This window comes from Tachypleus tridentatus, chromosome 10, assembly GCF_004210375.1.
Source record: "Tachypleus tridentatus isolate NWPU-2018 chromosome 10, ASM421037v1, whole genome shotgun sequence".
NCBI classification, from domain to species: Eukaryota; Metazoa; Arthropoda; class Merostomata; order Xiphosura; family Limulidae; genus Tachypleus; species Tachypleus tridentatus.
In genome coordinates this window covers 50,560,606-50,587,479 of record NC_134834.1, presented here as the reverse complement: position 1 = coordinate 50,587,479, position 26,874 = coordinate 50,560,606, and the positions used below count along the sequence as shown (strand labels likewise).

The following is a 26,874-nucleotide window of genomic DNA, read 5'->3' as shown; positions in this document are numbered from 1 at the left end:
TTCATTTACAGAAACAAAAACATTTATAATACATAAAAATTAATTTCCCACAGTCTTGTTTCTTCTGTAACTTCTTAAAAAAATAAACACAAATGTGCACTGTACATCAGTAAAAGGGGTGCTATAAAATTTCCATTTTAAGTCTAGACTAACCTTACATGATTACACATGCAAAACACTTCACATTTGCTTTCTAAATTATTAACATGAGAGATAATAAAGTCATGTTTAGTTATAAAATGTAGTCTAGGTTAAATATGAATATAAACTGCAAATAACGATTTAATGCACAATAATAACATGTAACATAGGCCCAAGTATGAACATAAGTTGTGAATAATGGTGTCATGTTTAATAATAAAATAAAATCTAGACCAAATATGAACATCACTTTGAAGGCTCCACATAAATAATTATAACAAAGTACAGATCACAAATGGTTAGACTTAATCATCAAAAGTATGATCAAATCATGTCTGAATACATGCTATTAAAACATTAATACTCACTTCTTTCAGTGTTAACATATATATTGCATAATGATCAGGTTGAAGACAGAGAGATAAACTTTCCTTAATGCAGTTAAACTTTGCATAATTTGTGGAACTATTTTCTCCAGTATATACCAATATATTTGGTGGTTTGTTATAAAGTTGATTTGCATTAAAGGAACTATCTGAATATACTGGTTTATAATCAGAAGAGTCTGGTTGGCTCTCAACACTATCATTTGGTTTTTGTCTACTATCAGAAGTCTCTATTCTACTAACTTTTAGGCTAGAAAAGGAAGCACTGGAGATTTCACTTGACTTTGAGCAATCACCTGGTACAGCTTTCACAGAATCTTGAGTTACATCAATCCATTCCTGTAGGGATTCTTCAAATAGTTTTATTTTGTTAACTTTGATATCTTTTGTGAGACTTTTGTATGACTCAGTCAAAGTTAGTAGATTATTTTCAGACATTTTGTATTTAATATCTGTTTTAGTTATCACAGAATCTGGTCTTGAAATTATCAGTGTTTGCAAAGCATCTTTGCCAAATTTATCAAGTGCCTTTCTTTCACTTTCTTGACACGAATCTACAATAATCTGCAAACAGCGATCATTATATTTATATTCACCATCATCCACCTCTGTTACAGATTCTTGATTTGAATCAATTTCAATTCTCAAAATTTTTCTTCTCAGATTGAGTTCATTACCAACTGTGACTTCAGGGGAAATTATATCATTTATATCCACCACAGGTGATAAAACACTTTCAGCCATTGCCTCCTCACCTACAGTTAAACATTTGTAACAGATTAGTTATTTCGTAGTTCTTATCAGAAATTTTCCATAAAAATAAATATAATGCCAATGTGATTAAACATATAACTTGCTAAATAGTCTTTCAACTAGAGCTTTTTGTTAGCTTGTATAGAGCTACTTTAATTGTGATTTGTTTAGTTAGACATATAACAAATGGTTTAGTTTGTTTTGAATTTCACACAAAGTTACTCGAGGGCTATCTGCACTAGCCATCCCTAATTTAGCAGTGTAAAGCTAGAGGGAAGGCAGCTTGTCATCACCACCCACCGCCAACTCTTAGGCTACTCTTTTTATCAACGGCTGAAAGGGCGAGTATGTTTGGTATGACAGGGATTTGAACCCACAACCCTCAAATAATAAGTCAAGTGCCTTAATAACTTGGTCGTGCTGGGCCTATAACAAATGGACAAGACAATAAACAAATATTCCTACACATTTCTGAATTTTTTTTTTTCAAACTGGTGTTCTACTTGCACTTTTGTTTTGGTGTGAATGCCTTTAGCTAGAGAAGTTTGATTACAAACAATTATAATAAAACTTATATTAAGCTTATAATATTCTTAAAAAGAGAGTAAATTATTTAGTTGCCCCTTTGAGGTTTTTCTAAGAATAAACATATAGAATAGTATTACAACCACACTCTATACAACATATTCATTATACTGCCAGTGACATGCTTCCCTCAATTTCAGAGCTCATCAAACTCATAATGGATATGTCTGACATAGTGTGGTTAAAATAGCATTACACATTTTCCTTGGAAAAACCCTAAGGGATCGAATAATAAAAGAAGATACTGTTTAAATACACAAGTCTAATGCAAGTTTCATAACAAATACAAAAAATATTACATTTTGTTTACAACACCTATACCATACATATAACAAATAAATTGGAAAGTTACAGAAAATCATTCAAGAAGTGACTGAAGCAGACTGATTAACTTCATTAGTGTCATATAAAATAATCAGTCATAATTACAATTAAATTGATAAATGTCATGAAAATAATTAACAAATTGAAATTCATACTTACAATTCTTTTCGTTTGCAATTAATCTAACTACCTAGGTAAACAGTCCTTAAAATTACCAATGGCAAAGGACAAAGCCATTGCATTTTATTATAAATGTCAAGAACAGTGGAAAATGCTATTATTAGAAAAACAACAAAATTTTCTAAGTTTTTAATATTACTGCAAATAACTTCAAAGACTAATATTTTATAGAAAAATAAAACTGCTAAAAAATAACTTGAATATTTAATAACATAAACACCTTACCTTGCCTAATACAAGATGTTAACATTTTCCAACACCAAAACTGTAATTTTGAAAGATACTTACCTCTATTGGCAAAATTCTTGCTTATCACTAAACTCCAAATGTTTCCATGTGATACTGCTGTGTTGTTGCAAGAAAATAAGCATGTCACAATGGTCTATTGATAGAAGTACAACACAAATCCAAGCACAACTCACTAACTCTGTACTAATTTTTCAATCATTTCAAGATTATGCAAGAAAAGATGCATCAGAACTGGGAAAGAAGAATAGCAAGTGTGAAAGGAGGCATCTATTGAAGATACTTTTCAGGGTTGGAAAATGTTAGTTTCCAATATAATAATTAACCTCTTCTCACATGTAACTGGAAACCCACAATAAAGTAATGGTGGGATTAGTGCTAGACATACCTAGATTAACAAGTTTTGGGAAGTGCCTGAAAAAATCTCATGAAATGCAACATTCTACAAAACAGTTCAGGGACACACCTATTACAGACCACACCTCATATGCATCAGAGTACACTTTTTTGCTTATAAAGAAGGGAACTGTCACTAGAACTGGCAGAAAATACAAGCACATTCTAGTACCTGCAACAGGCTTGTGGAAGTGCTATATGGGTAGTGTGTAAAGGGGATGTTAGATCATACATTGTGAATCAACTCTAGGTGAAAACCAGGCAACTCCAAGAATGTCTCCCAGGCAGCAGTAGGAAGAGGATCCCTAACATATTTACCACCAGAGCTGATGGATGTAAAACAGGAGGGCAGAAGAGAAGAAGCTTGGTGCTACAGTAAGTGACTAAAGCATTCATGTAAGGGTTGCTCAATAACAGGAGTCCTTGGAAAACACAAGAATTGAGGAACTGCTCCACACAAAAAACTCACAACAAGATTCAGGGCACCAATAGCATAAGCCACATGGTGAATGTGCAGAAAATGGGCCAAGAGGAGAATGTCGTAGGTTCTGAAACAGAGAGAACATGAAAAATTTAATTCAAGGTGTGATGATTGAACTGTCAGTATAGAGGGAGTTAGCTGCTTTAGGAGAACATATGGAGGGTTGTTACAAGTTTATTTGTGTGCATCAATGAAGCAATACAGAAATACAAGTTTAGGTGGGAGCCTTAAGGCTAGTGGTAAGCAAAAAGATCTTTATATAGAGAGCAGCAGTGAACAGAGAAAAGCTATATGTGAGAGAAGGATAAGTTTCATATTAAAAGTGGGTCATAATCAAGTTTAGTGGCTGCGGTAACAGGTAACCTTCAAAACCAGGAATGTGATGCACTATATCATAATTTTAATTTTTTCCCACTTTTTTGATTATGATGTTTGTTAAAATACAAACAGAAGAATAAGCAATATGTTGTATCTGTTATATTTTATTTGTTAATTCACTAAAGAACATATTGTGTTTATTAAATTGTATTCCTTAATAAAAAAACAACCTAAAAACAAAAGTTATTACACAGTGCATCACAAGCTGGGATTTTAAGATTGTTTGTTTACCAGCAAATACCCTTTTACAAAAATAAAAATTGACTGTATACATTTCACGAGGTTTGATTTTATTTTTCATTTCACCACAATTTTCAGTTACAAGTAATTTTGTCTAATGTTTCAGAATCTGCCATAGATATTATTTTGTTTTGAAGATTTCCTTTGTTTATGGAGTTTGAATTACAATTATTAATTTTTCAAGTTAGTTTTTCCAGTTGTATAAAACAGTAACAGTTTGAATATACAGTGAAATGCACATTTACTGTTAGTCTGGTTATCATAATTTACTTATTTTATAAACATGATATGTTATCTACTATTAGAGCAGTTGCTTAATGTTTCTTTTTCAGAGACTTGTGGTAATAAATACTAATAGTTACTTGTGTAAGCTGAATAACATGACCAAAAATATTTTCTAATCAACACAGGAGTCACTTTAAAAGATAAAAGTATTATGTACTATCTCACTACACTTAAATTTAATAATGTAAGGACTTCTAAATAAAAGTATAAAAATAAAATTTGCTGCAGTGCAATGAGTGATGTAAGAATTGCTAAGCTATGTTTCATAAAACGCAGCTTTTCGTCTATCATGTTGTCACTGTTGCAACTCCAACTTCACATATGTTTCTGACTGCTTTATGGAACATATGAAATCAGTGCTGAACTGTTCCACATACAAAGTGTTTTTCATATTGATTCTAAAAATAATTTTCTTCATCTGAACATTTTCAAATTTCACTTGTAGAAGTTTGAAAATCTCTTTACTACATATCAAACATTTTTTTACTCTATTCTAATTCTATACAGACTCGGTCAATTGGATAAACTTGTAACAACTATAAGAAAACAAATCTGAGTTGATCTTTTTTCTCTTTCCAGAATAATTGTACATTGTAATAAGAAATAACATTTGTTTATCCTACATAACGTGAGGTTGGTAACATTATGTATCTGTTTATATCTAAGTTTATTGTTTTATTGCCCTTTGAACTATGCCTAATCAAAAATCCTGCCATAAAAGTCATAAATAACTCTGCAAACATATAGCTCATACTGCTATATTGGATGATGTAACAGACCTGCTGCTTGCAAACATGTCAAATGAAGAATTCTAATTATTATTATTATTATTAATTATTTTAACTTATTCTAATTTTTATAACAAGAAATGTCATATTTATCTTTAGATTCTTCATATTTTGCTCTTAGTTGCTAATGAAATTTAAGACCACTTTTTTTTAAACATATACTAATGGTATTAGTAGAGTAAATAATTTTCATTTACTTAAACAATGCACCTATTAGCACAAATTATAACACACACAAAGCAAACAAAGACCTATAACTATTATAATTTAACTAGCTATCTAACTATCTCATAAGAACTTTAAATTAATTCCTTGAGCTTCTTAACCTGACCATTATGAAGAAAAATACAATGTTTGATAAATTAAAAGTTTGGTTATCAAAAATGTAGTGTAAAACATTAGAGAGAACTATTAGACACATGTACAAAAGAGGATGTGACAGGTGGGTGTGATTTTCTAATTTAACACTCAGTAAATAAACAAAATCTAAGAAAAATTGGATTTTGTATTAGTAATATCTGCATTACAATGAACGAGTTAAGATTCCATACTTCAGAGAGAGGTGGTAAATAAATATGAGTAGGGAGAACAACTAAAGAACAAAAGTCTCGATTCTGATCTGATACTAATGGAGACTGAATATATTTTTTAAAATATTTTCTTACAAAATTAAGAATTTAAAGCTTATACAGCATTGAAACTCAGTTTACTAACTATTTTTTTGATGGCAAATTTATTTGTATATACTGATAACAAAGTATTTTAATTAAATTTTGAATGTCACTCTAAAACACCATGACATGTGCACTCTGACTTCCGATAATAAGAGGGTTAAGTATATCTTTAATCAGAAGGGTCTTTTCATAATGAATAACTACTTTGGTAACCATGTTGTCTTAATTAGTGCACTTACAGTAGTATCTTTTTCCTGTGAATTTGAGATTTCCCAATTTCAAGAACTGTACAAGTATTGCTAAAACAATATTTCATTATTAATATGAGCTTAACTTATTAGTTATATGATCCAAGAAAATAATTAACTAATCAAAAATAATATATACTATTTTTTATCATCCCAACTATAGTATAGTTGAATATAATCAATTAAAGAGCTTAGAAATTAATAAATTATTAAATTATGCAAATTGCCCAGCTATATAAATGTCTCCTACCATACATCTCATCTCCTTCATCAGACAACACTAAACTGGACTGGTTACTGTAACTAAGGGACTCTCCTGCTCCTTTAAGAGGACTACTTCCTCGACTACCAGCATTAGCCTCATTAGATGACTGACTAAGGTCTGACTCCTGATCACTATCAGAGTAGCTATCATCAGTAACACTGTTTATATCCATGGTCAAAGGTTCAGCAAGTGACTCATTTGATCCACCAAATAGTTCATGGTTCATTTCTTCTACAGCAGTAAGGTCTGCTAAGTGAAGAAGCATTTCCTTCCAGAGAAAAAAAGATAAAACAAAGTTAATCACTGTTAATGTGATACATCACGTCATTCCAACCAAACACTGCTTGAAAATTAAAAACTGATTACCTTATCTGTTATCATGTTTGGTTAAACAGTATAGTCGAATATCTTAATAATCTAATGGTGTTTAAAAATGCAATTAAACCTAGTGTATCTACATTTTCTTTCTGAATTTAAAAAACATTCTAAAATATATGAAACAAACAAAAAACACAACATGCTTATTAAAAATAAATATTTGTAATTACATCTTAAACAAAAAAGGTTACAGTTTCATCTCTCTTACCTACCACTTCATCAACAGAGAACACTGTTCCCTGTAAAAGAGCAATTAGGGGATTAGTGATAGTTTCTGATAGTTGTTGCTCAAGATGAGATGGTTGCCATGGAGACAAAGACATGGGTGAGTTACCCAAAGCAAAGGACTGCTCCTGAAGTTCTACTGAGAGAAAATTGACAGAAATTACTTTGAGTTTTCTCATACAATTAAAAGAAAACCAACAAAAAACACTCGTTCCTTTTTAAAGTTTCAAAACCAGTAAGATCTGTTGACAAACATGTAACCAGAATATCAGCTTTCATAGCATTACACATTTTTTTGCAACATTATTTCTTCTAATATTTAATATTTCACACTTTTATTCACTTTAGCCTGAAGAAGGTTGCAATAATAACCCAAACTTGCTTAGAATACAGAGAAACTTCGCTGTGATATATTCTCATATAATTTTTCTTTCCCTTGCATCATCTAATGCATTATTTTTTCAGAGAGAGTATGTTTTAGTTTTTAATTATAATAATAGCTTATTTATTTTGAGAGATTAAAAAGAAGCAACTGCTAACAACATGTGATAAATTATGACAATAGAAATAACCAATTCTTTAAAAGGAAGCACACTGAGGGTTTTGAAAAAGAAACAGATACAAATTTGACAGGAATATTTAATCACAAATAGTATGATAGCAATGCATCTCAGAACAGTTGTTATAGGTATTAACACTTTCACTGATAAGCAGTTTCGACTTTCCTAGGTCTTCTTCAGGTTAACAAAAGGTTAACTTTTCTGAGGTATATTATTATTTCAAGTGGATTTCTCAAAACAGATTTCCATATTAAAAAACAGCATAATAGCATTTCAACTACAGTTTACCTAAGATAATGTATTTGTCTCTTTGTATATCGATCTTGTGGACTTTCGATTTAGAAGTGTATTACACTTTACCTGAGATAATGTATTTGTCTCTATATACCAATCTTGTGGACTTCTGGTTTAGAAGTGTATTTATTACACTACTATATACAGTAGTATGTTGCATGGATTTTAACTTCTTATATGTATTCAACATGATTACATTGCTCTTTGTTAATATATTCTTGAAGATAATAATTTTAATAGTATATGCTGTTGTATATGACTATGTAAGAAGAGACCTTGTTTTCATGAGATATACATTTTCTAAAGGTTTTGAAAGCAAAGTGATATCTTTTAGAGGATTTTTAATTCACAAATTTTTAAGCAACCATCCTTGTAGTTGAACCAACTCAAGTATTTTTTGCATCTTTAACCAGTTCAATATTTCATTATATTACATTTCAAAGTAAATACTATTATTTAGACTGATTTTTTTTTTTTTAGTGAAGTGACATAATAATACTGTCATTCCAAACTTTATTAGTATTTCTTACAACATAAGACAAGTGTAAGGTGACAAAATGGTAAGAAATATTCTAATAAAATATTTTTAAAGGTTATACAGTATCAATGGTATGAACAATTTGTATTTAAAATGGTTTTATTCTCTTCACTTGGAAGTTAGTATGTTTCTTTTACAATAGCACACAGAAATCATTGATACCATTAAATGGCATCAATGTAAAAAAAGTTTAGTAAACTCATGAAATCTAAGTAGTGTAAACATAAGGAAAAATTTGTGAAAATATTTATTTAACAAGGGGAAAATATATACAGATTTTAGTTAACTAACGTAAAGGCTTTAGAGATGGGGTTGCATTTTTCAGTTAGTATTAATGCTATTTTAAACAAAATATAGTTACAGAACTTTAACCATATTGAAAAGAATTAGTTGTATTCAAGTATGAATATTTGTGAAGGATGATTTTCAATTATGCTGAAAGTAGAGCCTTGCACTACCTCAAAAACAATAAGAATTTAATAATCAAAATATCATTTCTTATAATTATTAGGCACAAAGCTACACAAAGGGCTACATAATAATAATCAAGAAAGCAGATAAAGGTATAGAATTGTAGTGGTCTGATGAATGTTGGTAAGAAGAGTTTGTTAAAGATTTACTTAATAATGGAGTTATGTAAACTAGCAAATAACCTTAATAATATAGTGACAGCACAAATAAAAGAAGCTTGAATATGTAAAATGTATACTTGATGTTTTTTAAAGTAAACTGATTCTTTCTAACTTTCTTTCTTCTAAGTTGTATGATTTATCTTAATATTTTATACACTGTTTAGCTTATCCTCGTGAATCTAACAAATACACAGTTATGGTATTATCAGATATACTAATTTCCTGTAGAGTAAACAGATAGTCTGCAACAACAGAAGATCCATCAAATATTATAGTTCAGAGTATGGGTATGCCTTTACCAACTTTGACTAACTTCAACACAAAGAAAAACATGGACACAAAAATACATAAATAGCAATCTTTACTGTACTACAACAATGCCAGTTAAAAAGAAAATTAAACACAGGCAGATGCCACGTGTGCGTGTATGTGTGTCAAACAATGGACAGAAATAGGGCATTTACTGGTTCTCTATCACTGTTTAAAACTTAAAAGCATAAATAAACTCCTGCTAAGTCTAGAAAACAAAAAATCTCCAACCTAACTCTGACTATACAGCAATAAGCCTGACCTTTATATACAAAATGAAACAAAACTACTTATGTCTTGCACATCATTCATATGACTCAAGATCAGTCTTGTTTCAGCCTAATGGTAATTATGACCCTATGGAATTACCCATTATACCAACTGAATAAAATAGCTGTCTATTTTGGGATATCACAAGTTTGTTACTTTTCCTGCAAAGAAAACATGACTGATGAACAATCAGTGACCTTGGTTCCAAGAACTAAAGAATTTACATTGTTTACCTGCTCATTTTTCTAGGTTGAAATTAAACTTAAAAGAAAACAGAAGTTTACATATTAAATAAAGGGGTAGCTCTCATATAATACCATCCTGTGCCTACCTTTAAATACAGGCCAACTTGACTGTTCCGAGTTTAAAATATAAGACCCAATTAACTTTGCTTGCATATCAATCAAGAAATTGAAATAATGCATCTTTACCCCAGTAGAGTGTAAACAAGCACAAAGATAAAACAGTTTTGCATGAAGATAAAAGTTGCAAATTAAACATGGCAAAAAAAAACAACTCTTATTGTTGTTAGGAGGGGATAGCTAACAATATGATATACAAAAATAAAACCTTTAACAAAGATGAATACAGTACGACTAAACCATTTAAATATAAACATGTACACAGATATAAATCAAATAAACTTCCTTTGTCAAATACAGCACAAAACTAAACAAAAGATATAGTTTTACAGGGAAAACAACATTTAAGAATTATTTAGAAGGTATAGAGACAATGCAAATGAAACTTGAAATTTTTCTAAGGATTAAAAATATTTTAAATCTTATAATAAAAATCACTATACACCTAGACTAGTAAACCAAACTGCTCGATATATCCACAAACCAATTTTTATTGCAAATACTTAATTAAAAAAACCTAATTTTTCATATAAGTCTTGTGACGTTTACAAAAAGTCTGTCAAATTTTGTAGACACTGAGTCCCTGTTATACATTGCATTGCTCCATGTTATTTCATTACTAGAGAATTCACAAATTACTACCTGGATATAAAAAAAAATTGCATTGTTTTGTTACTAATGCTTTCTAACATCAACTACGTTTTCTACCAACATTTATGAAACAATGTTTCCTTGTGTCATTACCAGTATGTTTGTCCTTTCTACCCAGCCATCCTTTATTGCATGTTACCAGGGTATGAGTAAGTTACATTCATAATTTAATCAATCTACTTTTTGTTCATGTTATACCAATTTGTGTAACAAAATCATAGCTAATAACCCATATTTCAGTATTATGCAAGTTCTTAATTTTATAAAGCAATATAAAAAAATCCTGACTTTCCCCTAGTACGAGAAATGTGGCATTTCTTTTTAGGCACCTCCTTATCTTTAATTTATTCACTATCCATCCAATAAGTAAAACATGTATTACTTGTTATAGTATCATCATCACTCTGACAAAGCCTTCACTCACTCATCTCATACAAGCCTTACATTCACCACAGTACATGCAAGTATTAAATAAAATCAACATGTAATCCTTTAACAATCTTTAATGCATACTTTGTATAGTACATTATAGTTAAAAAGCTGTATTACACCCTTAAAAATGTTATTCAATGGTGGACTAAAATATTTCAGGAGGGCATCCCTCCATAATATAGGTAAAGTTTGTGTTGCTTAACACCGTTTTAGATATATGTCTCACTTTCCAGGAACACATCATAATGTATAATGGGAACCAACTGCACAGTATTAACTTTTATAGTATGGAAGCTACAGTGTGTGCAAAATGTCTATAAACGCTGTCACTTCAACTGAGCCCACGTGGGAAAAGTTATACATGTTTTATGGATGTGTAAAGTTTCTTACACATGTGACACATCTCATTCACACATCCATAAACATTGATACACAGCAGCTGCTAGCAGCTTACCTAAGGCTTGTGCACCATTATAATACTAACAAGCTCAGGCTACATCTATAAACAACAGATGAACAGTTATTGTTTGGTAACAGTTTCTTACAAGGTTCATAAAATAAAAATTCACAAGCAGAATTCTGCTAAACTCACAATTTTCAGCTACAAGTCTTATTTCTAGAATAAATATTCATGCTCTCATAGCCTTGTAACTCAATACACAATAAAGCCAACCTCATTTGAATACAGTAAATGTGCAATCAATGTCAAAGGTTGTTGCAATCATGAACCACTGAAATATAATTTTCCAACACACAAAATATATTTTCAATAAATATTTACCTCCACTCACATAGTAGCTTTTCGTGATTACTAATGGCCTTTATGTTTAAATATTTTAATCACTACTAACCTTGATACTATAACCTACCCCATGTTTTAACATGATTAAGCTGCACCATAGAATGTAAATAATTATGCAACAACTCTCCACCCACAGGAGCACAACACACTCTCCTCACACAAGTGTAACCTCACTTTGAGATGAGGCACCCAGAACAGAAACACAAGAAGTGGGACTGAATGGTAGGAAGTGTGAGAGAAGGTAAATATCTATCAGAAATACATTAACTTTTAATATGATACATTATCTCTGCTTATATAATAACTAGAATCCCTCATTGAACTGGTGTAATTTTACCTATATGAGGCCCCTTCAGAAAGTGTCTAAAGAGAGTGCTATGAAGTGTGATATCTCTGTGAACAGGAAACACACATGAGAAACTGCAACACATCTGAACCAGTTATACTCTTCACTCTTTATGATGAACAGTGTAGAAATCAACAGAAAGTGCCTTAGATAGAGAGAGAGGACAGGTCAAGTCTGGATGAAGCAATGTAAACAACTCCATTCTTCAAACCATCAGAACTGGGAAAGATATATCCAGTTCCAAGGAGGAGGAGGTTCTCAACCAACTGAGGTTGGTCTTGTCCATGATGTAAAGTGACTAGGCTACTTCAGATAGTAATCGAGAGATCAAATAAGCCTCAAATCATTGAGACTAGGTATGATACATCCAGTCTCCAATCAAACCCAGATAAACCAATAAAACAGAAGAATTTGTAATGATAAACTGCAAATTCGTAAATGAATTTGAAATGGGTAAATAACCTAGGATGAAATATCTTGGTAAAAAAAAACAACAACAAACATTCACAAAAGAAATTCAACTTGAATGGAATTGCTTTTAGATTATCAAAGTTGAAATTTAAATACATAACCTAATTTCAAAACTATGAATAAATTTTAACAAAATTTGAAAATACAAAGCAGTGAGCAATAAATCTATGTGAATGTCAAATTGAGAAGTAAGGTTAGATTCTGTAATTCAATATATGAACTGCACAAGGAGTGTGTCTCACTCCTATTGGTAAATGGTTGTTGCATGATTATTTAGGTTACAGCTAAACCAAACCACATTAAATGCATGGGAGTAAAAGGCTAGTGGCAAGCAAAAAATTTAAGTATACAGAGGGGACAGTAATAAATAAAAAAAGCATTATGTAAAAGGAGATAAGGTATTGCATTGGAAACCGAGTTACTATATGAGACAATTCCCTTCCTTTAGTTAACATCATAAAAACACATAAATCCAGTAAAGTAAGTAAGACTTATTCAATTTAGATCCACAATCACCCAATTCACACTTACAAATAATTTCCTCATAGCACATGAAAGAGTTACACAAGTGTAAGTAATGGCAAGTCTCAAATACCAAATGGTCAATTTCAAAAACATTTACTATTCCACCAGGTAGAATGAGTGGTTATTGTGTAAACATTGGGCAATTATTTTATTGTTCAAAATTGCTTAACAGTTCAAACAGCTAGAGTCTTAAAAGACAAATCAGTCACACACCGTAATTCACATACTTTGTCAGAAGCATCAATCATCAGCTTGGGAAGCAACAGCTACAAAGCATATTTAGTATTTATTTTTTTGATCAATGAATGTCCAAACTACCAATAACTGAGCGGTAGTTTGTTGAACAATGTCACCAAACATTTGAGAAATCAAGGGATACAAATCTCTCAGTGATAACAGAAAGTACAATTTAGATAATATCAAAAGAGAGCATAGAAAGTCCTTCCAGTCACTGGCTCCATCACCAAATGACTATCCTAGCAGTCAATAATTGAGCAGTAGTCATCATGAAGAGTGGTTTACAAACTTTAATGGACAAACCTTTTTCCCAGTAGCTCAGAAAGCAAAGCCCCATCTGTCATTGACATTTTGACCATGCAACCATTTTAGTTGCTCATTATAAAATTGTATTCACAAAGTGTAATTCATACACTTTCAGACTATTAATTGCTGAAAAAGTGAAGGTTGCAAAGTCATTTCAGTCATTGGTTTCTTAATCAATTAACTGACCTAGTTGCTGGTTTGGCAATTAATTTCAGCTATAATGATCAGGAGATCAGAGCTGATGCACTAACTGATCACTAATTTTCTAGCACATCTTAACTCTCTTGACACAAGTTCAGTCAAATTGACCAGCCACATGAACGTTTTATGCATTTAAATATAGTGTGTGCATCTTCGCAAAATTTGGCAGACTTTCAGTAAACATTGCATGTCTTTTACTCTCAAAAGTCATATTTTTAGTGAAGTATTTTTAATAAAAATTTGTGTGTGAATATAAAGAATTTTTATACTTGTTCTTGTGCAAAATAATTTTTCATGTAAAAATCGAAAATATCTTCATCTCAAAAAATTTCATTTGCATAATTTCCAATACCTCCCAAATATATTTCAAACATTTTTTTCCAATGAAACTTTACATTTTGTGTTATTCTTTCTACGCTAACTCTGTACAAGGTTGGTCGACTTAATAACCTTGTAGATATCAAAAGAAAAATTGAAATAAGCCTAAAATTCCCCCTAGAATAACTTTAAATTGTAATATGAACTACATTTGTTTATCCTAAGTAGCTTTACTGCTATTTATACTTGAATTGTATTGTTCTATTGCTCTTTGAACTATGACTAACTGCTAATCATTCTCTTTATAAGTTTGAAATTACTTAGGGAACACTTTATATTCTCAAATTACATTACTCAAAAGCAACTCTGAAAAAGTTTTATTATATTATTACTTATTCTATTTAATCTAACTTTAACTAACTTTAACTAATAAAGTTTCCTATTTTTACGTTTCAGTTACTTTTATAACAATAAATAGAGAATATGCATGATATACAAAAATAAAGCACTTACAGTGTAAATGCATCCTCTTTCCTGGTACTGTATAAAAGCATCTTATTCAAATAATGTTATCACTTTATCAAGACTGACTCAATCTTCAATCTCTAACACCAGTTTGTAGTGGGGAGGAAGGACAGGAGGGTGTGAGAGGAAGTAACTATTAAGGGAAATACATTTTCAATTTAAGAAAATGTTAACTTACAAAACATACCTACCTCTAATCACACTACAGTTCAATTCCCACACTGATTAGGTAAAAGGGATGATGAAGGAAATATCTATATAGAAAGTGTCTGCATAGATCCTGGGTGTGGCAACAGATGATTTAACACCCTAGTAAGAAACTGCACTACATCCAGGAGAGGTATGCACTTCAGCTGGAGCTTAATTTATGAACTGTGTGTGAACTTTTGCATAATTTATCATCACTATTGGACAGACCACAACCAGATAGCTGAGGTTCCACTGCTTGGGACTGGGATTATAGGGCCATGGTCCCTATATCCCACATTGATGGCTATAGCAATTTAATCAATATATACACACACACACACACACACACACACAGGTGGATCCCATCATGATTCATTCTGAGCCACCAAAATCATGATAAGTAGGTAAGTAACACCAAAGTGGACAAACATTCTCCTCACCTTGAAGAAAACTAAAAGACAACACCCCACGTTCAGAATGACATAATCTTGTATGCCTTACTCAACCTGAAGAAACAGAACTCATGTGGTTTGGAAGTATAAACACTCAATCTTCATCCCTCAACCATGTAGGTAAGGTAAATTCCACTTGCCTCCAGACATATGAGAAGGACATGGAACATACTGCTCAATAAAGGATCCAGAATGAGACAACTCTGCATTAGGAATTACAAGGAGACAGTGGCCCCTTTTCCATGAGCAATGTACTGAATCTATATTGATCAAAAGGAAGGGCCATGATTAACTCAACCAGATAGATGAGCATTAAATCTGAAACAGGATTATATGTAGACTCCCACACAGGCTGGTGCCTCTCCTGCTGACATCTGGGGAAAAAAACCCAAAGATCCAGATAGGAGGGTCTTCAACTTTTCCCTCTTCTCCAAGAGTTGAGGAAATTCACTCTAGCACTTTGGAGGAAAATCCTCTGTCCACCATCTCAGTGACTAGAAACTGGATGTGGTAAGGACTCCCTAGCTGAACTAGTAGAATCTGGAGGAATGCATGATGGGGAGCCTTGAGAAAACATGCTCTGAAAACAGTGCAATTGGTAAGCCAAGTTCCTTAGTTTTTGTAAAAGCAAAATTACCCCAATTTATCCAATCCAGAGATGGGCAGGATCCTCTTGTGCTTTACTCATGATAGTCTATAAATGGTGGTTCAGCATAGTAAAGTAATACCACTTGGTCAGCCTCTAGGTGGTCTTATGAAATACCCCATTTCTACAGAACCTGTTGAAAACTAGATAAAGTATCACAAGTTAATGGTTGCTAGTGCAAAATTGGTTTGATAAAAGCACATCTGCCTGGGCAACACTCACTACAAAGTGCAATCCTGGGAAAAGGAAGTAAAGAGTATTTCCACTGTTACACTTCTCTTTTCTATATCTATCAAGGCTCTTTACTCACCACTAGCAGAACTGGGTAAGATAGCTACAGGGTGTAGTCAAAAACCCTCAAATGAAGAAACTGCCAGATCATACAAATAATATGAAATAAAAGTATTAGGGGAGGTCCACATACCAGACCACACACAGTTTTCTAGCAGGCAATTCAACCAGGACACTAAGAACATAGAAATGTGACAAATATGTTTACAAATATCTTACAGATAATCCTTTTCTTCAAAGATAGCCCAGAATAAGAAATATATATCAATTTCATACCCACTTTGTCAATGTAACTGGGAATAACTTCTGGAAAACTGAATGATCCCAATGAATAAACAGTTTTGTCTAGCATTTCTAAAGGCATTGGTGTGGGCAACAAAACCTTCAAAACCATCTCTGGATAAAACAAATGATCAAAATGTGATCAGTCAAAATAGTGAGAAGATGAATTGGTGATAAGGATTCCACTTCAACTGGTGATGTCTGTAGGTTAGCAGCTATGAAAAATAAACATCCAAGGAAAAACGATAATAGATAAGGACACACCAGAAGTTGAGAAAGGGCATGTTATACAAATGGTAATTGGAATGACCATTTGGGACAAAGAACCTAAAGAGACTTTAGGAAGAGACTAAAGGAAGCTAGAAAAAGTATTTATTGAAGTGGGTTCAATCCTTTCTCATTATACCACCACCGATACATGGGCCATTTTCACTGATAAATGTCTATCGTAAGACTAAGCAAAGACTAGGAAATATATATGGCAATCATGTGAAGGACTGCATAACCTCCTTGCCTGAAACTTGAGCTTCCTGTTCCAGAACTTGGGGCTGTATGGGAGTCAGCAGAGACAGACTGAAATGCATGATGAACAAAATACCCACTTATGACTTAAAGCAAGAATATGTGTTTATGCTCTGAGAATGAAACCTGCCTTGGTTGATCCTGAAAGAAGAATCTTGGTGTAACATTCTGACAACAGACAAGATGGTGCCAGCAATAATCAGTCCCCCATGAAATGATGTGTAAAGAGGGCTAGCACATAAAGGTGATGATAAAATGCTCATCTGATTCAACAGAACTCACATAGTGCTGATTCCAGTCCAAAGGTAAAAATCCCAAATTGTAGTACCTGACCCTTGAACATAAAAACTCTGATAGTAACAGGACTGGGAGTGACTCCCCCCCTCATTGTTGTTGAGCAATGCTAAATATCAAAGGTGGGACAGGAGAGACATGATTTCCTTCAGTGTGAGAAATAAAAATCCACAATTTCATGCCCTCTTATTAGGCTGTCAAAAAAATAATATAAAAAAATCTTATGAAAATCAACTAGGTAACATGAAGAACACTCAAGGTATCTCCTAATTATTTCAACAGAAAGAAACCTGTCAGTGAATACTTTTTGAAGATAAAGTAATAACTTCTGAATGAGGTGATTATATACAGTGCCAAGATAGAAGATAAACTGAGGAAGGTGGCAAGTGTCACTGGACAAATATCAACAAGAGCAATCAAGTGAAGTATAAAAGACTGGAGCAAGCAAGACAAAATCAGACCAATGTTAAGAAGGGCAAACAAAGAAAGTCTGATATTCAAGTAAAGCTGTAGTGTGATAGTAGGTAAGTATATGTTGGTACTACATTTATACCTACTAAGTCCAAGCCAAGCAGACTGTGTGACATTGGTTTGCATCAAAGCAATACCTAATACCGATGCTGAAATGTCTTTTGTTATATCATCTCTTTTGCTGTATGGTTGTCTTTCATAGCTGTTGGCAGACAAACTCATCATGGATCTCAACTACCACACATTTTTGTAAACACTGTGGCCATCTGCTCTTGGTGGTAGGCTATACAATCACATGCAAGGGCAGCATCATTTCTTGATTGGTAATGAACATGTTTGCTTGAGAGAGGCTTAGAGAGTGAGGAAAATATACTTGAAAGGTATTGTTATTAACCTACATCTGTCCAAAAAGTTTGGACAGCATTTTAAGCTGCCACTGCATATCTTCAACACATGAAGATGCGCACAAGCAGCTCAAAACATTATCTAAAACTTTCTAGACAGATGCTGTCCCTTAATCTTCCTGCTACAGGTAGGTCAAAGTGCAAGTCATGATATTTTAGATAGTTAAATTCAAAATTTAATTAAACCACTCTGTTATCATTGTACACAAATAAATTTGGTCTCAAAATGTATTTAGCAAATCAACTCTTAATATCATGCAAGTTTTTCAAGTTCTTAGTTTTATAGAAAATATTTTAAAAATTATCAATTTCCTTAGATGAGAATTGTGATATTTGTTCTCTAATGCACTTACCACTCCCTATAAGTATAGATTTTAACAGAAATTACTCATTATAATATATAGTACTCATGCAACATATACCTCTTATAGCCTTCAATTTTATTTGTCTATATAAACTAGAAAATCAGATCCACTTGCCACACTTACCTGTCACACCTCATTTTTTACAAGAGGTTTTAAGAAATTATGCAAATAAAATTTGACAATTTTCAGATGAAAAAAAGTAATTTTAATCCTAAAATAGACACCCATGACTGCAAGCAATTCTTTCAATCATACAGCATCTGTGTTCAGGGACCAAGATCGCATCGCCTGTAAAGGTTTATCGTACTCCACCCCATCCTTTAAGTGCAATAATGCTGTCCATCTTCACTATTATTGGAATCCATATCCAAATAGAATTCAATAGTCTTGTTATGGATGTATCAGCACAGGAGCTTACAGTAAAGCATGCTTCAGGGTATGTACTCTTGCACTCATTGTTCCACTTAAAATGTACATTGCCTTAAGTAGTAAACATTGGTGCTACAATCTTGGAAAAATTGGTCAAGAAACACTTGTAATGAAATGAAAAACCAGAGAAACTTCAAAATTCTCACCTCATCAGAGGCTAAGTAGTCTCTAACTGTTACTGTCTCTGCAAGGTTAACAGAAATGCAATATCTCCCTATTGTGTTTTAATTCCATTCTTTTAACTTTAATCCTGTTTTCTTATCTACTGCAGTATCATGTAGGTTCACTGCAGTATATATATTATGTGGCTAAATACTAAAACAACATAAACAAAGACCAAGCATTTCCACCATTGCAGTCTCCTATGTTCCATTAGCCTCTCAAAAGTTGCCAAAACATTACACAAGCTGCAACATTTACTTAACTGAAATCAACACATAACCTGCTTGTGCTCAATTTTTCTGGCAATCACTATTGGAGATAGCCATGCATTCTGTATACAAGATGTATGATTCGCAACTTTAACATTTGCTGTATCTTAATACTGGTGAGGTTTCTAATGCTCCAGAGAAGTGTGCATAGTAGCTATTTAATTTAACATGCCTAATCTGTATCTCTGTGGTGATGTGCAATTGTTATTCAACCTATTTGGTCATTCTGTCCCATAAATAATTTGGCAAACTTACACAAGAGGTTACTACTGTCTTCATATGCACTTTCAAATGATAGAAGCAACACCAGCATTACTTCCACGCAAACACAACTTGCTTTCCGTACATAAAACAGCATGTTTCAGGCATTAAACTATGTCCATAGTAAACCACAGTACACAATTGTTTAGACAAAACTTACAGTCCACTGTTTCTGTGTTCATTTTGACTAATATTTGAGTCTTGCATGGAAATTCAGTTTACTTGTTGCATAAACAAAACTGACAGTTTCTGCAGTAAAGCCATCCTGAATACCCTAATGCCACAAGACATGTTTCCCCAATCACATCTAAAATTCAACTGTCTGTCTTGGTGGTTAGGGTGCTCAACCCACAGACTGCAGGTTCAAATCCCTTCACCAAATATGCTCATTTTGTCAGTCATGAGGAGCATTATAATAACATAAAATATTTAAGTGCAACAAGGGACTTAATGATCTATTCAAGTTTTCCACTCCTTTAAATTAAACTAAAACTTAAATTTAAAAATTAAAAACCTTCAAAGCCAGCTTTTATCATTTATATAGTTAAAGTTTACTTTAAATTCACTTAAATTTACTACATCCAAAACATCTAAAAGCAACCAGTTTCACAAGCAAACCATCCTGTTAAAAATTAAAACTGTATTAGCTGAAGATTACTCCTAGTCTGTCAAAACTGTGTCTCCTAGTCCTACCCTTCTCAGCATTAAATATGAAAAAAGACAATTCATCAACACTTTCAATTCCCTCAACAATCCTAAACATTTAAAAACAGATCCATTCTAATTCTTCTTTTTTCAAGATAAAACAATTTTAGAGATCTTATAATTACTGAGATAATTTTTATTTTCTCCCTTGAAAGAAGAAGTAACATTAGTCAACTCCCATTCCTTTAGCACATGCCCAATATTCAAGGACTCACAAAAAATAGTAGCATATAACCTTTAACTTCCTTCAAAATCCTTGGGGAAGTATTGTCTGGCCAAGGAGCCTTATCATTCTTTAAATTTCCTAATTTTATTCTTAATAAGCCCATAATTAATGTGGAATATTGCTTAATCCTTCATTAATAAAACATTGACAAAAAACATAATTTAATAAACCAGCCATTCCATAATCACCTTTATATGAGCCTTACCTTATCATCCCACACCCTAACATTCCCTTTATTCTTAACATATTTCAAGAAATTCTTGCTGTTAATTCTTACACTTTGTTTTTAATTTTGATATCTTACACTAAACTTTCCTGAACAATGTTGTACTTTTAAAAATGCATATGATGTGATGGTCAATCCATCTTCTCATTGACAAAATTGTAGTCCAAGAGTTATTTGTAGTAGGTGTTAATTAGCTGCTTTCTCTCTAGTCCATCAATTCTAGATTAGAAACAGCTAGCATATATAGCCCTCAAGTAGATCTGTATGAATTTGAACAAATAAATATTTACTTTTTAATAAGAAACAAACTTTACCTAAGTTTTCATTGGTAATTACACTAAAATATTTGTTTTATAGTGTGAAAAACCATTCACAAAATCTTGTACATTTATATCTTACACTTTTTTGTTTTTACAAACTATGCTGAAAAACGCTATTCAAAATCTCTGCTACCATATTCAAACCTAAAATTGGTTTTATAAAGTACCATACTAACTAAACTATAATTTATTGCTATAAAATATTATTTACAACAGATGAAACTTACCAGTGATATTTTTTTCCAATAACCGAGGTATATCTAATCGTCTGTTCATGGGAGACATATTAGAGTGACTTCCTGTTTACAGAAGCAGCTTACAAGTTTATAATCTTTCCTGATCTATGCACAGCTTTCCATGGCTTGATGACAGTTTACTCATCTGCTCGTTTTTTCATCAAAATAAATTTCTAAAATGGAAGGTACAAAGAATTAACCAACAAAGTGATTTCAGCTAAGCTTACAATTTAAAACAAATAAGATATTTAACACAATATTATTTGTCAAACAAGGTGATGGAATAACCACATTACAATCAATAATGTCAAAATATAAAGGAGGAATCTAATACGCAGTTATCTTTTTATTGGAATGAGTGGTCAGATAGCATTAAAGGACCCAATAGTTTCATGTTGTTTGTATGCTATGTTATAAATTTGTATTCTAAATGTATTCTACTTTGAAAGAAAATACATTACCCATTTTAAAATATTAATGATTAGACTGTACATCAATAATTATTTTGCTTTTAATTTTAATATCTTAAACTAAAATCTCCTGGACAATAATTCATGTTATACAAGATGCCCATCTTCAAATGCATATTAAAGGAATTTAGACACTATGAACAAGTACAAATACAGAGGTTAAGTATGTTATATTAAAATGGTTTTGGAGCCTCACCATGACATTACAGCCCATGTCATCACTCCATTAATACTCCATCTGATTACCAAGTATCTTTAAAATAGCTCTACAGCATAACTGAGACAACAAAAGCTATGTTTTATGGCTGCCATATCCAAAGCATGTCTTTCCTCTTTGTTTGCATTGCATGAGCCACCTAGTGTTTGAGGATTACAGTTTCCTATTGCCCATTTCAATAGTCTGATCATAAAGATATCCATGGGTACTGCATTCATTGACTTAACCAGCATGTTTTTGTTTGGAATAGCATAAATACCCATTTTATTCTCCAGCTGTTTGAAGTATGCCATAGCTGAATGGATAAATCAACAAGGAAACTTGTGTATATGACTTGTGTCACTTCTTCACATGTAGACCTTTCTTAATTATGTTGCATATTTGTGTATTGGACACATGGATGTATTTTAAGATGCAACACTTAGCTTACCAAAGCTAGGATATAACCTATTGCAGGTCTGTTTCTGAAGTTTATCTTTATTATTTTGTTTTCCAATACTTTTAAGTATAGAAATATCTTCACCTTGAATATTCTAAATACCCATTTAAACACATCATTATGACCTAAGGGTATGGTAAGTTTTGCACTGAATAGGGCTGTTACACACCCTTCCAAAAAAGCAATCACTTTCTTTGTGGCACCACACTACCTATGACATGCTAAACAATGTAAAAATGTAGTTCTAATATATGATATTCCACCACTACTTTAAGCTGCCTGTTGTTGTCATGTGGCTAACTGATTTGCATGTAAATGTTTTTTTAAAATATAACATAATCAATCCTCTATAGTAGGACTATCTTCAAATTATATTTTGTTACTTTTAACATATTTTATCAAACAGAATTTACACGTGAAAAAAACACTAACAAACATACAAATGAACAAACCTTGTATATTAACTCTAATGGAAAAAAAAAATTCTTATGCCTGAACATGAAAATTCCAATAATTCAGCAACTTTCTTCTGCTTAACTTTTTGCTTTTTCATATCCCTTATTATGCATTTCTATTATAATGCACACACTCAGAAACACTAAAAGATAAAAAAAAATGTAACTACACACAACAATAATCATGACAAAAGTCCCTATCCACACTGAAGTAACCAAAAAGTAAAATAAAAGTGAAAGATTTAATTAGTAGAAATTTTGAGCTATATCTATTGTCAGTAAGAACTTTTTTTGTTTTTTTTCAGTCAAAACAGAATAAGGGTTAAGTTACTAAGTTTAGAAATCCAGTTTCAAACAATGGTTTACAATTCTAAGTCCTGAATGATGTATGAAACAAAATATGAGGGATCATTATAATTTTATTAATATTAGTAAAATCTGGTTAATTATTTAACAAAATAGCTTAATGTTACAGTATCAGAACTATGAATATGGCAAATTAACAGAATATATATACTACTTATAGCAAGGTTTGGCTTTTAATTTCAATTCATTTGCTACTCTCTCAAGAAAAGTTATTGAGTCCGAGATTAGATTTTAGTTTATTCATTTCTCCTAGAATAAATGTTTTTATTTTTCAGGAAATAGTATTCAACACAAAAACACAGGTTCATAACATTTAATACTTAAATTTGAACCTTTTAAATAAAAGCTACATCTTGAACACAGTTTAATATTTACAAAATAACTAGAGTACTAAACTTAAGTGTCTAAGCAAAATTGAATTATAAAATAGTACCTCACCTCTGAAAAAGATTTTGCACTCAGCTGTATAGAACAATTTTATGGATCTCTTGCTGGATTGGTGTTTTACAGTGCAAAGCAACTAGGCTATCTGCACCAGATCTCTTGTATTAGTATTATTATCAATATTACTCAATTATCATTATATTTAGAGTTTTACATAAGTAATAAATTTTACTAAGTACTACAGAGCAGGACTCCTAGAACTTATAAAAGTCATCAATATACACTAAAGAGCTTAAATGATTACATCTTCAATAAAGTTAAAACATAAGACACTTAAGTTTGAGATACTAAATAACTTAGTAGTAATAGAGCTACTATTTTAGTCTAGTTTACATTACACTAGATTAGTACCAGTAGGCATGCAGGCCACACTTACAACTTCTTTAATAACACAGGAAACATGTTCTTTGTCTGTACAAAACTTGGTGGAACTGGAGGTAGCCGACTGTAACAGTAACAGTATACACCATCACTATCAGGAGAGTAGCACGTTCAGCTTTTTCCTCTCCTTACTTCCATGCTAAAACCGGTGTGTCACGGTCCTGCACGCTGACTCATCGTAAGGGAAGCATTCCATGCATCATGCAAATGTTAAGCCTATTATTTGGCCTCAAGATTAGAAATAATACGTGTTACAACCGCACAAGAAAAACTATTAATCGCAATATTAGTCAAAAGTAAAATTAAAACTTGTACAAAATAAATATTAAACTAACGGGTGTGTCTAGACCATATTTTCGGGCATTTTACCTAAGTAATGTGATTTTTAAGTTGCTTTTTTATAATTTCAAAACACATTAACTTACCAAATGCTGTTTTTTCATTGCATGGTAAATGTAACAATCATTTTTCTTATTAAAAATTTTAATAATATTACCCTACGTTTTCCTATATAACTTAGAGGTCTTAACTTTGCATGTATACCATTTATCCTAATTAAAATATTCTGAGTTATGAAATTCAAAACCAATAAATACAGCATAAGCCTATTTAAAATACAATTAATTGTCTATATCAACTTCAGTATTTTAAATATACCATATTGTATACAACTTGATACTAGACAAACAGGGCGTTTCATATTTTTTTCAATTGTTAATTTCAGAGGCTTCAGTGAATGTAATAACATAAAATTTCCATTAAAGAATTATATTCAATGATAATATGAAACAAAGTGACAACAGAAATATATTTCGGCAGTAAAAAAATGTGAACGAGTCAGATCGCGCTAAATGATCTACCAATATCATGTTTATCATAAGTAATAAACTCACAAGAGGAAGTATTTTTCTAAATTAATAAATAAATTGTGTATGCCCGTCCTCACGTTCTCATAACCAATAATGAAAATATAACAAATCTAAGACAGAAAAACATTATTGAAATAAATAAATAATTAAAAACACAAATGCGTCACTTTTCTTGCCCCCTAATAATTAACATGTTCGATAAATACAATGAAATTTTTCTGGGGAGACGAGAAACCTCTAGAGTCCATTTCTTATTTTTCTTCTTGTTCTTCTTCCTAGGCCCCCTTGCCCCCCGCTAGTACAGCGATATGTCTCCGGATTCACAACGCTAAAATCAGGGGTTCGATTCCCCTCGGTGGGCTTAGCAGATAGCCCGATGTAGCTTTGCTATAAGAAAAACACACACACACACTCCTAGGCCCTCCAGTGGCACCGTGGTATGTCTATGAACTTACAGACTAGAAACCGGATTTCGATACCCGTAATGAGCAGGGCACAGATAGCCCATTGTGTAGCTTTGTGCTTAATTCTAAACAAACAAACTCTTCTTCCCGGTCCTTTTTTAATTTACAAAGCTCTGTTCACTTTAATGTCTCCATTTGGTTTGTTTGTTTGTTTTGGTAATATACACAAACCTACACAACGGGCTATCTGTGTTCTATCCATTACGGATATCGAAACACGGTTTCTAACAGTATAAGTTCGCAGACATGCCACTGTGCCACTGAAGGGCCTCTGTCTGGTACAAGGCTCTTAACAAATCCAACTGTTTATTCTTAAAATGAAGAAAGCATTTTATATTAGCACCCTTGATTCCGACTCCTCTGTAGTATACTTATTTCTACAGATATTTTAAAAAAATGAGCTGTATATGTTAATTACATATATTAGTTTGAATATAACTTAATAAAAAACTTTCAGAATTAATTTTCTGTTTGTAAGCTTTTTTTGTACTATGCCATAAATTATCTTGCAAATTTCATATTTTTTCATGAGATTAGAAATAGAACTTGAAAGTAAGGACAAATGAATATCAAAATACGTTTACTTTGAAAGAAGAACTATATGCAAATACATATGATGAATATGATGTTGATGTGTACGTTTTAATGTAAAATTACAAGCCCAGTAGAGCCCGGCATGGCCATGCGTGTTAAGGTGTTCGACTCGCAATCCGAGGGTCGCGGGTTCGAATCCCGATCGCACCAAAACATGCTCGCCCTTTCAACCATGGGTGTGTTATAATGTTACGGTCAATCCCACTAATCGTTGGTAAAAGAGTATCCCAAGGGTTGGCGGTGGGTGGTGATGACTAGCTGCCTTCCCTCTAGTCTTACACTGCCAAATTAGGGACGGCTAGCGCAGATAGCCCTTGAGTAGCTTTGCGCGAAATTCAAAAAACAAGAACAAACGGTTTTTCTTTATTGTAGAAATAAATAATTATTAATATTTTGTATCTTCTCATTTCCCTCATTTCTTTTGAAAGCAGTTAAATTATTTGGTTTCATTAATTGTAGCCCACATATATGTATATTTTTACCTAACGTGTTTCCTAAGTATCACAATTTTTCGTACACGAGACGAATAAGTAGATAAGTTCATTCAAGATGTTCTACGGTGGATCAGCGTTAAGTTTACAGTCTTACAATGCTAAAATATGGGATTTGATTTTCCATAGTGGCCAGAGCGTAGGTATCTCATTGTGTAACTTTGTAGTAAACAAACACACAG

The 26,874-nt window shown here is 32.2% G+C and overlaps 1 protein-coding gene across 13 annotated transcripts in view; it reads right to left on the bottom strand.

Moving 5' to 3' along the window:
- The window catches only part of LOC143229251 (biotin--protein ligase-like), a 66,729-nt gene extending 41,599 nt beyond the window's left edge, over positions 1–25,130 (bottom strand). Inside the window, exons 1-6 of one of the 13 annotated variants that reach the window (XM_076461334.1) lie at positions 24,700–25,130; positions 24,270–24,502; positions 21,494–21,675; positions 6,961–7,112; positions 6,356–6,638; positions 510–1,282 (exon numbers count right to left, since the gene is read on the bottom strand). In XM_076461334.1, coding sequence (XP_076317449.1) covers positions 510–1,282; positions 6,356–6,638; positions 6,961–7,112; positions 21,494–21,551 — 1,266 coding nt within the window. In that variant the 5' untranslated portion in view covers positions 21,552–21,675; positions 24,270–24,502; positions 24,700–25,130. The other 12 variants (XM_076461336.1, XM_076461338.1, XM_076461344.1 and 9 more) reach the window with 12 other exon arrangements.
- Positions 25,131–26,874: the final 1,744 nt, after the last annotated feature.